Below are 15,439 nucleotides of genomic sequence, written 5' to 3'. Positions count from 1 at the left end.
TATATATATATTCTGTTTATGTATATACTGTATTCTATATATAGTACCAGTCAAATGTTTGGACATACGAATGGGAAAGTGTCCAAACTTTTGACTGGTACTTTACTATAATATACACAAAGAATATCGGCCGATATATCGATATCGGCCTTTTTTTACTCCCTGATATCGGTGTCGGCCCAAAAAACCCATATCGGTCGGCCTCTAGTATTTATTTGAAGAAAATGTGATTTCCAGTGCTGTGTGACTTACTGAGTGTACTGTTGGATATAGTGTTTGTTTATTCTTTTCTTTTTTTCTTCTGAAAATGCCTTGAGGTTTACAGACTCAAAAATTTGCTGTAGTATACACCTGTTTGTTTTGCTTTTTTTTTTTCAAGTTTTTTTTTTCTTTTCAAAATTCATTTTTAAATGAATTTAGTATTTCAGTAAATATTATGTAAAATAAATTTACATTTTTGTGCAGCAATTTTTTATGCTTTTGATATTTACCATGTTTAAAATAGTTTGATATCATATATATTGGTGATCATCAGTCGACCACTACTCTATACATTATGAAAACAGGTCAAACTAGGAAAAAAGAAGCTTCTCTCAAATGCTAAAGCAGTGAAATTCCTAATATTTATTCCAATAATTTCAGTGAAAATCCAACAACCACAATCGCAGACAATACATTTGAAATGTGTTTGGATTTCTTACACTTTGCTCACTGATTTAGTTACAGCAAATAGCACAAGTGGCTTCTAGAATCAACACAAACTGCTGTACTACGCTTTCATTTGAGCAGAATATTGCAATGGAGATCGCTAAACTTTGAAATGTTTTCAACATACGTGTTTTTCAATGTTGATGTTTTTCCCCACCAGTGCAGAGAGAGCAAGTGCACATGGTTGCCAGAAGATTAAGTAAATTGCTGTGCATAAAATGTATCCATTTAAGAGAGAAGCTCTGACTGGGGGATATTAACCCTTTGTGATCGTGATAACGATTAAAAAGTGATTAATCATGCAGTGGTTTGTAGGCATCAGATTAAGAAATGTGTTTTGCTGTTTAGACTACAAGAGACATTTCTCTTGATGTATATAACATGTTTCCTTTTCTTGGAGGTTTTTTTTTTCTTGTGTATGTTATTTCCAGCTCAAACGTTTTTGTTTTCCCTTGCTGCAGTGGTAAATTCTTCAAGGCACAGTTACCGTCGTCTCTTGCTCCGGGTGCTAAACTGCGGGTGAAGGTTGAGACGGTGTTCAGTCACATGCTGAAGCCCTTCCCCACCCACATCACCCAGACCGAGCGACAGCTGGTGGTCTTCCAGGGGAACCACTACCTGTACTCCCCATACCCCACCCGCTCCCAGACCACCCGCGTTCGCCTGGCCTCCAAAACCGTGGAAAGCTACACCAAGCTGGGCAACCCCACCAAGAGCGAGGAGTCCATTGAATATGGACCGTTCAAAGATGTTCCTCCCTTCAGCCAGGTGACTGACCATAATAATCACTGTGTTGTACTGTAATGTTTTCATGATAATATTGTCGTTACCTGGTAATTATGAAATTAATTTACAGAATGCATCACTTGAGTTTTGTTTTTACATGCAAAAAAAGTTTGGGGTCAGTCAGAGTTTTCTCTTCTGCTCACCAAGGCTCATTTATTTGATCAAAAATGCAGTAAATACAGTAATATTGTGAAATATTACTATAATTTAAAACAACTGTATGTGTGTGTGTGTGTGTGTGTGTGTATATATATATGTGTGTGTGTATATATATATATATATATATATATGTGTGTGTGTGTGTATATATATATATATATATATATATATGTGTGTGTGTGTGTGTATATATATATATTTAAGAATTTATTTCAGATGCAAAGCTGAATTTTCAGCATCATTACTTCAGTCTTCAGTGTCACATGGTCCTTCAGAAATCATTCTAATATGCTGATTTGCTGCTCAAAACACATTTATCAATGTTGAAAACAGTTGTGCTGCTTAATCTTTTTTTGTGAAAAGCATGATATTTTTTCTTTAATGAATTGAAAGATTGAAAGAACAGCATTTATTTGAAATAGAGTTTTTCATAAATGTCTTTACGGTCACTTTTGACCAGTTTAATGCTTTTATTTTTATTTCTAAATAAAAGTATTAATTTCTTTCAAAAGCAAAAAAATAAAAATAAATCTTACGTACACCATATTTTTGAATGGTAGTGTATAACCTTTTGAAAACTGCTGGTTTGTAGGATGACATGAAGATCCACTATGAGAACAACACACCCTTCCTCACCATCAGCAGCGTCACTCGCACCATCGAGGTCTCTCACTGGGGCAACATCGCCGTGGAGGAAACCATCGACCTGAGACACACCGGTGCCTACCTGAAGGGACCTTTCTCCCGCTATGACTACCAGAGACAGTCTGATAGCGGCATTTCATCAGTCAAATCTTTCAAGGTGTCTTAACCCTCTTATTTGTATTAATTTTTTGCAACTCTTTAAAGAATTTAGCAAAATGACAGCTGGTCCAACATACTCGCTCAGCTGGCGTCCCAGTAGCCAACTCTAAACAACTCTGTTTTGGTCAGAGCTATTCAGTTTTTTTTTTTATCACATGAAGCTTAAATTAAGCTTTAAACCAGATTAAGTAGAAGAAACTTTTGGTGTTCTTCCACTTTCTTGTTTTGTCTTCCTGCAGACCATCCTCCCAGCCTCTGCTCAGGACGTGTATTACCGTGATGAGATCGGGAACATCTCCACCTCTCAGCTCCAAGTTCTAGATGATTCCGTAGAGGTTGAAATCCGTCCCCGGTTCCCGCTGTTCGGTGGCTGGAAAACACATTACATCATTGGTTATAATCTTCCCAGCTATGAATATCTCTACAATCTCGGTGGGTGTCTGGTATCAAGTTGAAAATGTTAAAAACAGTTTCTATTAATTTAAACCCATTATAATGGCATGCATCCTTTTGTCCTTTAGGAGATCAGTATGCCCTGAAAATTCGTCTGGTCGATCATGTCTATGATGACCAGGTCATTGACCAACTAACTGTGAAACTGATCCTTCCTGAAGGAGCCAGGTGAGCATCTGATATGCTCTAGCATGAGCATATCTCACAATCAAAATCATCATCAAGTTTGATTTGGTGATTTACCACTACTCTGTTGTTCTCCCCAGAAATATCCACGTGGACACTCCCTACCCCCTCACACGCAGTCAGGACGAGCTGCATTACACTTACCTGGACACCTTCGGCAGACCTGTGCTGGTGGCCACCAAGAGCAATCTGGTGGAGCAGCACATTCAGGATGTTGTGGTAAGCTAAGGCTGGCATGGAAAACTTGCAACAGGGTCATTTTAAAAGGTGTTAAAGGGGTCATATGATGCGATTTCATGTTTTCCTTTGTCTTTGGAGTGTTAATTGCAATGGAATTGAAGTGCATGTAAAGTTGTTACAAAGTGCCAAAAATGCTTTGCGGTGACAATGTCAGCAAAAGTGTGCTTGTTCAAAAAGTGAGCCATTTGAGTAACCCCAAAAGTCTTTCCCATTAGGTTCACTACACCTTCAATAAGATCCTGATGCTGCAGGAGCCTTTGTTAGTGGTGGGAGCATTCTACATCCTCTTTTTTACTGTCATCATCTACGTGCGCCTCGACTTCTCTATCACAAAGGTGCGTCTGGAGCACACAGTATTTTTGAAGTGACCCAAGGTGTCACACTTAACTAAGCTGTCTGTTTCCTCATTTCCTCCATTAGGATCCAGCAGCAGAGGTGCGCATGAAAGTGGCCTCCATCACCGAGCAGGTCTTGACTCTGGTGAACAAGCGTCTCGGTCTGTACCGCCACATGGACGAAGTTGTGAACCGCTACAAGCAGTCCCGCGATACCGGAGCACTGAACAGCGGCCGCAAGACCCTGGAGGCCGAACACCGCACCCTCACCAATGACATCACTGCACTACAAGCCCGTCTCAAAGCAGAGGGCTCCGATCTGGCTGAAAAAGTAGAGTCTTCAAAAAGCCCAACATCTTTCAAAATGCCGCTGCAAGCTCTAAATGTTTGCTGCAATCAAAATCATCATCAAGTTTGATTTGGTGATTTACCACTACTCTGTTGTTCTCCCCAGAAATATCCACGTGGACACTCCCTACCCCCTCACACGCAGTCAGGACGAGCTGCATTACACTTACCTGGACACCTTCGGCAGACCTGTGCTGGTGGCCACCAAGAGCAATCTGGTGGAGCAGCACATTCAGGATGTTGTGGTAAGCTAAGGCTTGCATGGAAGACTTGCAACAGGGTCATTTTAAAAGGTGTTAAAGGGGTCATATGATGCGATTTCATGTTTTCCTTTGTCTTTGGAGTGTTAATTGCAATGGAATTGAAGTGCATGTAAAGTTGTTACAAAGTGCCAAAAATGCTTTGCGGTGACAATGTCAGCAAAAGTGTGCTTGTTCAAAAAGTGAGCCATTTGAGTAACCCCAAAAGTCTTTCCCATTAGGTTCACTACACCTTCAATAAGATCCTGATGCTGCAGGAGCCTTTGTTAGTGGTGGGAGCATTCTACATCCTCTTTTTTACTGTCATCATCTACGTGCGCCTCGACTTCTCTATCACAAAGGTGCGTCTGGAGCACACAGTATTTTTGAAGTGACCCAAGGTGTCACACTTAACTAAGCTGTCTGTTTCCTCATTTCCTCCATTAGGATCCAGCAGCAGAGGTGCGCATGAAAGTGGCCTCCATCACCGAGCAGGTCTTGACTCTGGTGAACAAGCGTCTCGGTCTGTACCGCCACATGGACGAAGTTGTGAACCGCTACAAGCAGTCCCGCGATACCGGAGCACTGAACAGCGGCCGCAAGACCCTGGAGGCCGAACACCGCACCCTCACCAATGACATCACTGCACTACAAGCCCGTCTCAAAGCAGAGGGCTCCGATCTGGCTGAAAAAGTAGAGTCTTCAAAAAGCCCAACATCTTTCAAAATGCCGCTGCAAGCTCTAAATGTTTTTTGTGTCTCCATCTGCAGGTTGGTGAGATACAGAAGGTGGACAGCCAACTGAAGGATCTGGTGTGCAGATGCTGTCAGGAGGCTGAACGGCTGGTGGCTGGAAAGGTGAAGAAGGACACCTACGTCGACTCGGATAAAACCCTGTCAGGCAAGAGGCAAGAGCTGGTCAGCCGCATCGACAGCCTTCTGGATGCCTTGTAAATCAAACATCAGAAATCCAGTCTTCAGCCGGGCCATGAAACAGTCACCGTCCTCAGAAACCGTCACACACACTCGGACTGGACTGACGGATCAATACTGTACACTCACAAACAATATGCATCATTCTGTGAACATCATGTTTGTGCCTTCGTAGGACATGAAAGTGATCTTTGCAGGATGTGCATGTGGTTTTGTTTTGCTGAATGTGTGTGATTGGAAGAGGATTTTGTGTGAATCTTTTTTTTTTTTTTTAAGTTTTAAGTTTCTGAATGTCAAATGCAGTCTTCATTCACACAATCCAGCAGACTGGTTCCTTTTAATATTCGTTTGCAGTTTTGGAGTTGGGTTTGAATTGAAATTAGCTCTACAACTCTCACCTGAAAAATGTCTGCACTTATTGTTTCCAAAAAAAAAAAAAAAAAAAAGAGTCCGAGATAAATTATCTGCCCTGTCCTAAAACATAATTATGGGACATCAGATGCTGAAAAGGTTGCCGCTGATATTCTCGTGGTTGCAAATTTTCTATTGGGGTTTTATTTCTCACATTTTTGTGTGATTTTCGTTTTTTGTAAACGATGCATTTAATTTCTACAGTGAATGGCATGAATGAGATTGATTTTTGTACGCCAAGTGTAAATGTGACAGATTTTGCTGGTAAAACATGTTCAGGCCGTGAATAAATAAGGTGTGAAACCGGACCTGTGATGTGAATTTTTTAATTTACTGTAACTGTTTGCAAATTAAAACATTTCTACTTCAGGCCAGAAGACACCTGACATTTCATCTAACTAAAAAAAAATTAGCTTCTATAATTACTCTCATTGTTTCAATTAAATATTTTTTCCCATTACAAACAATATATTTGAGCTGTGTCTTGTTCTTAAGCAAAACTGCAAGCGTGTGAAATTTTTCGGATGCAAGAAATTGACGCTTGAATACTTTGCAACACAAGATATCACAAAGTTAATTTGGTACTTTTACAGTGTAACTTTTGGTTGTTTATGTATGTAATCGATAAAGCACAATATTAAAAAAAAAAAGCCCTGGTTTTTAAATATTGCCGCTACATTGTCAGAAGATCTCTCTTTCTCTCTTTGTCTCTGATAAAGCCCTTTTTAGCAAAAGGCTCACAGTTACCAATCAGGTCTGTTTAGAATTTGCATATTCCCAAAACTTAATTCAGTCACATAGTATGAAGTCTAAATATTCTTGCTTTTTGGTATATATTTGTAGCTCATGGTTTGGTCTGTTGGTGAAAAAGAAATGCAGCCTATTCATCTGCAGAGCCTCCCTTAAATGAGTTTGCATGTTATGACCACAGGAGGGCACTATACACTAAGAACATACTCAAGCTGTCTAAACCATGGGTTATGTTAGTCCTAGTTAACATTTTAACCCCTCCAATTCTCAGCCAAACCCAAGAAGCTGGCAAAGGCCGACCTGAGGTCATCACTGGTTAGCACAGGGCCATTTCCTGTGCCGAAATAACAAGAGCCATTCTCGTCTCCATGATAACGTAGACATATTGTATATGCTGTACAATAATCATTCTGAAAATACACACTGGAGGGAAACCAAGACAATGTCTGTTAGCACTGATGCTTAGAGCGACCGGACCCTTACAATGGCACGCACTCTGTGTTTGTGGTCAGTCTTTCGCACCGGAGGGTGGGAACCCCTGCGAAACGTTCATTCCCACACACTCGCAGACAAAATGCTGTCAAAAATGGCTTTTGTGAAAGTAAAGGGCATGTGTGAATGCTGAACAGAACATACAAACAGAAACGTTTCTAGAATGGCTACATGTTTGTGTTTTTTTTAAATGTACATTACATATTCCTGCTATAGCTCATATGTTTACAGTTACAGAACTTGATATTATCTGTCAGTACATTAGTTTGGGTCATACTGAAGTGAGAGTATTCTGTTACACATGGGCAATACTGACATAACTGTGCATGTACTGATTTTGTAATTATTGTATTTTTTATTACGTAATTTTTTTTCCATTTTAAAGTTTGGGGTCAGTACTATTTTTTATTTTTTTTTAAGAAATACTTTTTTTTTTCAGACAGATCACAGTTTCCACAAACTGTTTTTAACGTTGATAATAAATATATTTACAGACCAAAAACAGAATTGCTGGGCTCTTTTTGACTTGGGTTAGTAAGTAAGTTTTGCACTGAATTTGTCTTTAGATGTAAAACTGTAATTTGATATTTATAATCTTTAAAGGGGTGCTTTTCTTTGATGCTGCTAAAAAGAACATTATTTTGTGTATCTGGTGTAATGAAATGTGTTTATGTGGTTTAAGGTTCAAAAAACACATTATTTTCCACATACTGTACATTATTGTTTCTCCTCTATGCCCCGCCTTTTTGAAACGGTAGGTATGTGGGGGCGTGTTAGAACGAGCCGTTTTAGGTAGGCGTGGCTGACTCTTAACTTTTATAAAGAATATCTCTTTGGATTTGAGACTTTAGTCTTTGCAACTTTACAGATCTTCTTTATGCACCAAGAGCTTGTAACACTCCAAAGAGAAAGGAACAATTGAAATCGCATCATATGACCGCTTTAACATAAAACTCCTAATTCGGATCCTGGATGCTGATTGGTCAACATAGTGTTCCATTCATGTTATATTCATGATATAGCACAGCCTCTCAAATCTTATAGCTTAAAGAAACAACTTTTCATCACACATCTTGATTTTGAGCCAAATGTCAGATATTTGACATCATAAGGTCGTGCATGCAGACACATTGAGGTTTGTCTTGATTTCCAGCGCGAGCTGATTGGTGAATGAGAAAGGGTCGTTACGGGTGAAGCCCCTCCATCAGTGCTTCATCTAGAACATACAGTACAGCTCCTGCCAAAGCTGCGGTTTAGCTGTTGACCAGACCGGAGCTTAAATTCTGTTTGAAACCGGAATCCAGCAGCAGTACTGTATCCTGATGTGGTGCACAATGAAAGTTGAGACGCAGAGAAAGAGAGGTGGATGTGAGGGTTGGGGGAGGTGGAGGGTGGAGGGTGGGCGCACATGCGCTCCAAGCTGAAGAGTTCAATGACAGTTTCTCAAAGCCCAGGCAGAAAGCTCAAGAAGACTCCAGCGCCAAACAAAGAGTCCCAACTTGGCTGGTGTTCATTAACGATAGAGCGCCCACAATAGAGGCGAGTGTGAGATGGTCCCAGGCCCCAGGACTGTACTGACCCGCCGTTGATTGATTGTGCCGGCCCGGGCTCACCTGCAGCCCCTACACACGCACACACGTGCGCGCATGTCCTGACAGCCTGCAGAGAGACCTGTCAGTGTCAGAGAACAATATCCTGCACTGTGCAGCTTGCAACTGAGCACGCTCATAAATCACCACGGTGACAGAGACACCGCCCTCACTGTCCGCACTCCATGACACGCACACATGCATGCAACCAAACACACACACACTCTCTGTCAGAAAACCTCAAGCTGTGCAACTACATGAAAGGGGTGTTTTTGAAAGGTTACATTGTGGCACCTGACTTGGGCCGGCAAAGAGAAATATTCTACTTATTAACCATGACCTCTCAGAACAACTGTGTTATTTATGTAATAATTATGAAACGGATTTGAAGCATCCTGGTCCTGGGTGCTGATTGGTTAACACAGCACTCATAACCTTTCATCAAAATGTAATTATTTGCCTCTGAAACCAACCACACTCTTTTTAAATTGAAGTCACCAATCACACTTGCTTTTTTCTACTCCCGTCACCAGATTCAGATTTTTACATTTGACGTCAACCAGCAATTTATTGCACAATAACATAAAATCCTTAAAATCTAACATGGAAATTATTTATTATTTAAGCCAATAATTCACTATGCAACGCATATAATAGTTGGTACAAACCATCATCAATGCAATTGTATTTCTTATTAATGGGTCATGCTTTCTTTTGCATAGTTTTGCTTTGCACATTGTTGAAGATGAAAGCTTCTACCATGACAAAGATGAATTTGTGGCAAAACACCATATAGAGTTTGGAAGGATGGTGTTTGATGTCAACAGAAAGGTTATGGGATTTTCAGTTACACTGATTTTAAGGTGTCCTTGTCATACATGCTCTTACTATAGTATTAATAGTAAATTATGCATAATTACAAGCAACTAACTCTAAACCTGTAAGTACATGTTTTTAATTAATATCACTCCGTACTTGTTTGTGCAAATACACTGTAGCCAGGACACCTCAAAATAAAATGTAACCAGATTTTCAACTGTATTTTAAAGGTTGATAAGCCTAATTTTCTATGCTAAGTATACACAATTATGTGATTAGCAGCATTTAGCATTGTTTTTCCCCTACTATCTGTGACAGTATCAGACAGACCTGCTAGTTAAGAGTCACTAGTATTTAGACACTTTTTCCAATTCAAACAATTCCCAACAATCCCAAGAAAGCCCCGCCTAGATTTAAACACATCCCATCTTCATCCCATTACAGATTGCATTTCATGTTGTTTCAACATTTCATGTCTACTTTATATTAAACTTTCAATGACCATTTTAACAGATTCATCGTTTTCCATTATTTTCTAGCTGCTCAATCTCATAAAGCCTTGCAATTATTCAGCTTTATACAAGAAACAAAGACCTCCAGCAGGATAGCAGGAAACAGACACCCCTCCACAGGTGAATATATGACCCCTAAACATCCCCACATGAAGTGGACATGAGACCTGTGGCCCTGTCCTCCTCTCAAATGCACTTTCATCTTTTTTTCTTTAAGAAAGACAAAGTTCAGCTGCAGCTTCCTCTACATCTATCTCCTTCTTTCTCCTCGACATCCTCCAAAATATACTTTTCCATTATGCATTTACATTAAACTTTCAAAACATATAGTTCTAATGCTAAATTCTGATTAAGTGAGCTACGTTTGAATTTTCTACAATGACTGACAGCTGTAAATAGTGCACAGTTAAGGTAATGAGTATTAATTACAAATTTTCCTTCAGATTAGATTGAAATTAGAATTAAACAGATATATGTATTTTTAATATTATAAATATATTTAATATAATATTATGTCACATAAATATAATATTATAAATATTACATAAACACTGTTCAAAACTTGGGGGTCAGTAAGAATTTTTACTGTTTTTGAAAGAAGTGTCTTATGCTCATAAGGCTGCATTTATTTGTTAAAAAATACAGCAAAATAGTTATATTGTAAAATATTATTACAATGTAATAGCTGTTTACTATGTTTTATAATTTAATTTATTCCTGGGATGCAAAGCTGAATTTTCAGCATCATTACTCTAGTCTTCAGGGTCACATGATCTTTCAGAAATCATTCTAATATGAAACACTTATTAATATCAATGTTGAAAAACGTTGTGCTGCTTAGTATTTTTGTGGAAACCATGTGTCCTTGCTGAATAAAAGTAATACTGATGCTAAAACTTTTGAAAGGTGGTGTGAATACACACATTTTTAGCTATGCATTTTTACTGTACTATGTGTATATACACATATCACATGATCTTTCAGAAATCATTCTAATATGAAACACTTATTAATATCAATGTTGAAAAACGTTGTGCTGCTTAGTATTTTTGTGGAAACCATGTGTCCTTGCTGAAGAAAAGTAATACTGATGCTAAACTTTTGAAAGGTGGTGTGAATACACACATTTTTAGCTATGCATTTTTACTGTACTATGTGTATATACACATACATTTACAGTTTGACTATTTTTAAATGCATTTATTAAATAAATGTATTAAATTGGAAGGTACACAGACCCTCCCTGGATCAGGACGTCGCTCCAAACTGGATGAAAGAGCCAAGAAGAAACTGGTCAGAGAGGCGACCAAGAGGCCGACAGCAACTCTGAAGCAGCTGCAGGAATTTAGTGTGCATGTGACAATAATATCACAAATTCTCCACAAATCTGGCTTGTATGGGAGGGTTGCAAGAAGAAAACTTCTCAAGAAAGGCCACATGCAGTCACGACTGAGCTTTGCCAAAGCGCACTTTGAAGATTCTGAGGCACATGAGACTAAAATTGAATTATTTGGCCTCAACACCAAAGAATATGTCTGGTGGAAATCCAATACAGCTCACCATCCAAATAACAGCATTGCTGCAGTAAAGCATGGAGGTGGTGAGATCCTGCTATGGGGGTGTTTCTCTGCAGCAGAGACTGAAGCACGTATTTGGTACAACACAGACCCTCCCTGGATCAGGACGTCGCTCCAAACTGGATGAAAGAGCCAAGAAGAAACTGGTCAGAGAGGCGACCAAGAGGCCGACAGCAACTCTGAAGCAGCTGCAGGAATTTAGTGTGCATGTGACAATAATATCACAAATTCTCCACAAATCTGGCTTGTATGGGAGGGTTGCAAGAAGAAAACTTCTCAAGAAAGGCCACATGCAGTCACGACTGAGCTTTGCCAAAGCGCACTTTGAAGATTCTGAGGCACATGAGACTAAAATTGAATTATTTGGCCTCAACCTAGACTAGCCTTTGCTGAGGAGCATGTGTGGAGAGTGGAGAACTGGCTCAAAGTTCACTTCAGTGATGAAGAGAACAATTTATATTGTATATATAAGCAATAAGACACTAAAGGCTGTGCAGTACAGTGATTCAGAGGTTAAAAACACTCCTTTCCCATGGTAAAATCAGTGTAATGCACAGCTTCAAGTGACTTAGACTCCACTCATGACCACAGCGCCTGCCAGTTTAGAAAAGTGCTCAACAATAGAGTATGTGAGAGACGCAGGCACTGGCCCGTCCGGCGGTCATTACACACTGACACCGAGCTTTAGTACGAGAAAAAGAGGAGAGAGCAGGATGAAAGGTGAGTGGTGCCCTGCGCAGGTGGCAGGTGTGATCACGGCGGTAAAAGACGAGGGACGGCAGGAACAGAGGGACACAAAGGGCCGGTCTGTTTCCTCCTCACAGCTGCAGGGGGTGGAGATGAGTCCGGCTGACAGATAGACAGACACGACAGGGGAGGGGAGGGAGACGGAAAGATGGAAGGAGAGCTCTGACGGTGATACTTCAAACACAGGATTGGGTCCTGGGTGCCGAGAGACACATTCTTTCTAAAAGAAGGTGGGGGCAGGCGGAAGAAAGAGGCAGATAGAAAAGAGTAATGCTGCCTGTGTGCAAGTGTGTGCGCCTGTCTCTAGATGTTTAGCTGAGAATAATCTATACAGTGGCTTCAAAAACAATATTAAAAGTGTCTGAATGTCTAAAAATGCATCATCTTCAAACAAATGATCTATCTGTCTATCTATCTATCTATCTATCTATCTATTGATCTGCTGAACATACAACTTTGATATGGCAGACAAAAATATTATTAAGAATTGTATTCTTTTAATAAGGCTTTTTCTTCATTATGATATCAGGACACTTGTACCTGTCTCCCCCTCCCCCCAAAATATCGTTATACACCACGGTTGCATGACTTCAGTGTCACCACCATTATGCTTATGACAACTCTTTAAGTCTTTATTTCAAAAACATTTTCCCTGAAATATTGAGTTAGAGTAGTTTGCAGGTAGATGAGTTTTCCTATTCAGTGTGATTACGTTTAATGTCCCCGATAACCTCTGTAGTCCCATTTAGACACTTGGCACCGCACTTTTGAAGACTAGTAAAGGCTTTTAAGAAATCACAAGGGCCTATTACTGATGTATTTTATGTTGCAGAATAAAACATGAAAATACCTTGAGCTTGGGTTCACCACAGACCTTATCTGAGGCATTTAACCAAAAATCCATTGAAAAAAACAAACAAAAAAAACCTTGACTTTTCTGATTTGTCATATAAAATGTCTGCGTGTGACATGAAATAGTTTTTATACATGTGTAAAGACAGTGTTTGGTTTCATAATAAACCTGTGTTAATCATAGTCTAATCCTTTTGCTGTCCGCCTCATTTGTGTTACTGTCCAGAGCTCCAGCTAAGACCCCCTGATCTCTGCCACATGGCATCCCATCAAAGCACCTTCACCCCGGGCTCTGAGAAGGAGTCAGCCCCCTGATTCATCTCTGGAGGAAGCATGCCTGTGTCAGATCCCTGTCTAATGTTTTTTTTTCATGAGTGTGTATGTGTTATTCTTTGTCTCAGCATGACTCCAAATGTAGTTTCAACCAAGCTCCCTGTCAAAATACTTATACAATAGCCCAACCACTTCAGGACACAACACACACACACACACACACAGATATGTTGGTACATATTTGACTCTTTCTGAAAGTCTTAACCATCTGTGTGCATACAACCATAACCATCTTTGTGTGCATACAATACACACACATACTGTATAGTCACACAAACTTGGACAGATTGGAAGGGCAAGGTCACTTCCCATTGGCCGCAAATCTAACCTTCTGTTTTCCAGGGCAGCTTTTTTCCTCTACTCGACTGCTGATAGGAAACTTAGATAGTCTGCTGAGCTCAGTAGAGACAAAAGTACTTTTCCTTCTCACCTCCCCAGACACTTCAAAAAATCTTTCCATGTCCTCTCTTCATACTCTCTCTCTCTCTCCTAATCCCTCTCTACTTTTTCTATCCTGCACTTCAGCATTAACTATTTGCCCTCTACCTGTCAGAGTGGAACGTGAAGGTGAGGCCAGGTGTGCTGCCCACCGGCACGTGATGAAGCCTGAGGTTTGGAGCTGTTTGACAGATAGGAAGTGACCTCCTGTGCCGGCTGCTTCCCGTTTTACTCTTTATTTACCCCTCCACCAAGTTGTGTGTCAGACCGCCGGCCATGCTGTCCTCTAACATCTGAAGTTCACTTCCACCTGCACCATGCAGCCTGAGACCACACAAAGCTCTTTACTGACAAGAAAAGCTCACACTGACCTACATGCTCAAACTCTATTTTTTTTAAATAGTTTTTCTGAATTGCTAAAACACTAAACCCCAATCTCTGAACCAAATTCTCACTAGCTTAAACCAATTTGTCTAATAAAGCACTCTTTCTGCTATACCTTAAACACGTTCAGGCAGTTCAGGCTCTATTTGCAAATCTCATGCGCTCTTTTTGCAAAACTCTAAACACATTCTCATTCACTTAAACACTTATCACACTGTGATGCATTTGTGCTGCAAAATGCTAAACACAAGCGGCTAAAGTTAAACACAACTAAAGCACAGTTGTCATCGTTTAAACACAGCGATTCAAAATTGTTCACACTTGTTTCTAGTGATGTGATCAAACCAACTGTACAAAATATGAGCCAGTTCAGAGTGCACAAGTGGCACAGGTGACTGAATGATGATACGAACAATAGATGGAAACAATCTGAGAAGGAGAGGAGGAAGAGTACATGTAAGAAGTGGAGGATGAGGAGAGATAGAGTAAGGCTTAGAGAGTGTTATAAGGCTGGATCTGTCAGACCAGAGGGTTTTTTCTCTTTGTCTAGCAAAAAAGACAACATTACTTGTGATGTGAAGTCCTCAGGCCGGACTCAAGCACAAAGACATGATGCAGAGACAGAATGAATCTCTCATTGACCCTGATTTTACAATTGCCCAAGTTACAGTATTTGAGTGTACTGTAACATGCCATTCATTTAGAGTTTTATTTGACCTTTTTGGCTTTTGCAGTTGAACTGCAGTATTTTTACAGTATCCAAGCGCTGAATATATACAAACATTCAGTACTATTCAATATTCAGCACAATACTATTCTTGCAGTATACATACAGTAGGCCTATACAATATATTTGCAGTACATACAGTAGGCCTATACAATATATTCACCTTACTCAGTTGCAATTACTATACTTTTTTTTACAGAATTGCAAAATTGTTCACTCCATACAATATACTTTTGTGAGTTGTGCTTAAGGTTTTGAGAAAATGAGTGATGGTTTCAAGAAATGTGTTTTAGCAATTCAGAAAAACTGTAATACCTGAAAATACCATAAAATAAATAATTGTACCTACTTTTTGACCAGTCTATGGGACATAGAGGCAAGAGGCAGCATGTCAGCATCCGCTTTGTTTTAGATGTTTCTCCTAAAATTACTGAAGAGAAAGAAAAAATATGAGAAGAATGAGAAGACTGTTCACATACAGAGTACAGGTGTCGTCGCATTTAGCCTAAATTTCACGATCCATTTTCCACTGTCAATAATAGAGTGAAGTATGAAGTGCTGCTCACACAGAAGGCACTTTCAAACTAGCTTTCTGTTTGTGTGACCAACTTGCACACC

General features: G+C 39.8%; 1 protein-coding gene and 1 long non-coding RNA gene across 2 annotated transcripts in view; one reads left to right on the top strand and one right to left on the bottom strand.

Annotated features, from left to right (window-relative positions):
* Positions 1-5,636, top strand: part of LOC107744844 (dolichyl-diphosphooligosaccharide--protein glycosyltransferase subunit 1-like) — an 8,091-nt gene extending 2,455 nt beyond the window's left edge. Inside the window, exons 3-10 of the mRNA XM_016558667.1 lie at positions 1,170-1,476; positions 2,246-2,455; positions 2,697-2,889; positions 2,979-3,078; positions 3,177-3,315; positions 3,552-3,671; positions 3,757-4,002; positions 5,029-5,636. Of these exons, the coding sequence (XP_016414153.1) occupies positions 1,170-1,476; positions 2,246-2,455; positions 2,697-2,889; positions 2,979-3,078; positions 3,177-3,315; positions 3,552-3,671; positions 3,757-4,002; positions 5,029-5,211 (1,498 nt within the window). The 3' untranslated portion in view covers positions 5,212-5,636. The remainder of the gene's footprint in view (positions 1-1,169; positions 1,477-2,245; positions 2,456-2,696; positions 2,890-2,978; positions 3,079-3,176; positions 3,316-3,551; positions 3,672-3,756; positions 4,003-5,028) is intronic.
* Positions 5,465-6,268, bottom strand: LOC107744845 (uncharacterized). Its single transcript, XR_001640529.1, has 2 exons — positions 5,685-6,268; positions 5,465-5,604 (listed from the first exon to the last, which is right to left on the bottom strand). It is a non-coding gene; the product is annotated as an uncharacterized LOC107744845 (long non-coding RNA).
* Positions 6,269-15,439: the final 9,171 nt, after the last annotated feature.

The sequence above is a fragment of the Sinocyclocheilus rhinocerous genome, unplaced genomic scaffold (genome assembly GCF_001515625.1).
Source record: "Sinocyclocheilus rhinocerous isolate Xijiao unplaced genomic scaffold, SAMN03320098_v1.1 scaffold3911, whole genome shotgun sequence".
In the NCBI taxonomy this organism is placed as follows: Eukaryota; Metazoa; Chordata; class Actinopteri; order Cypriniformes; family Cyprinidae; genus Sinocyclocheilus; species Sinocyclocheilus rhinocerous.
Note: the sequence above shows the minus strand (reverse complement) of the source record. Positions and strands in the feature narration are given on the sequence as shown.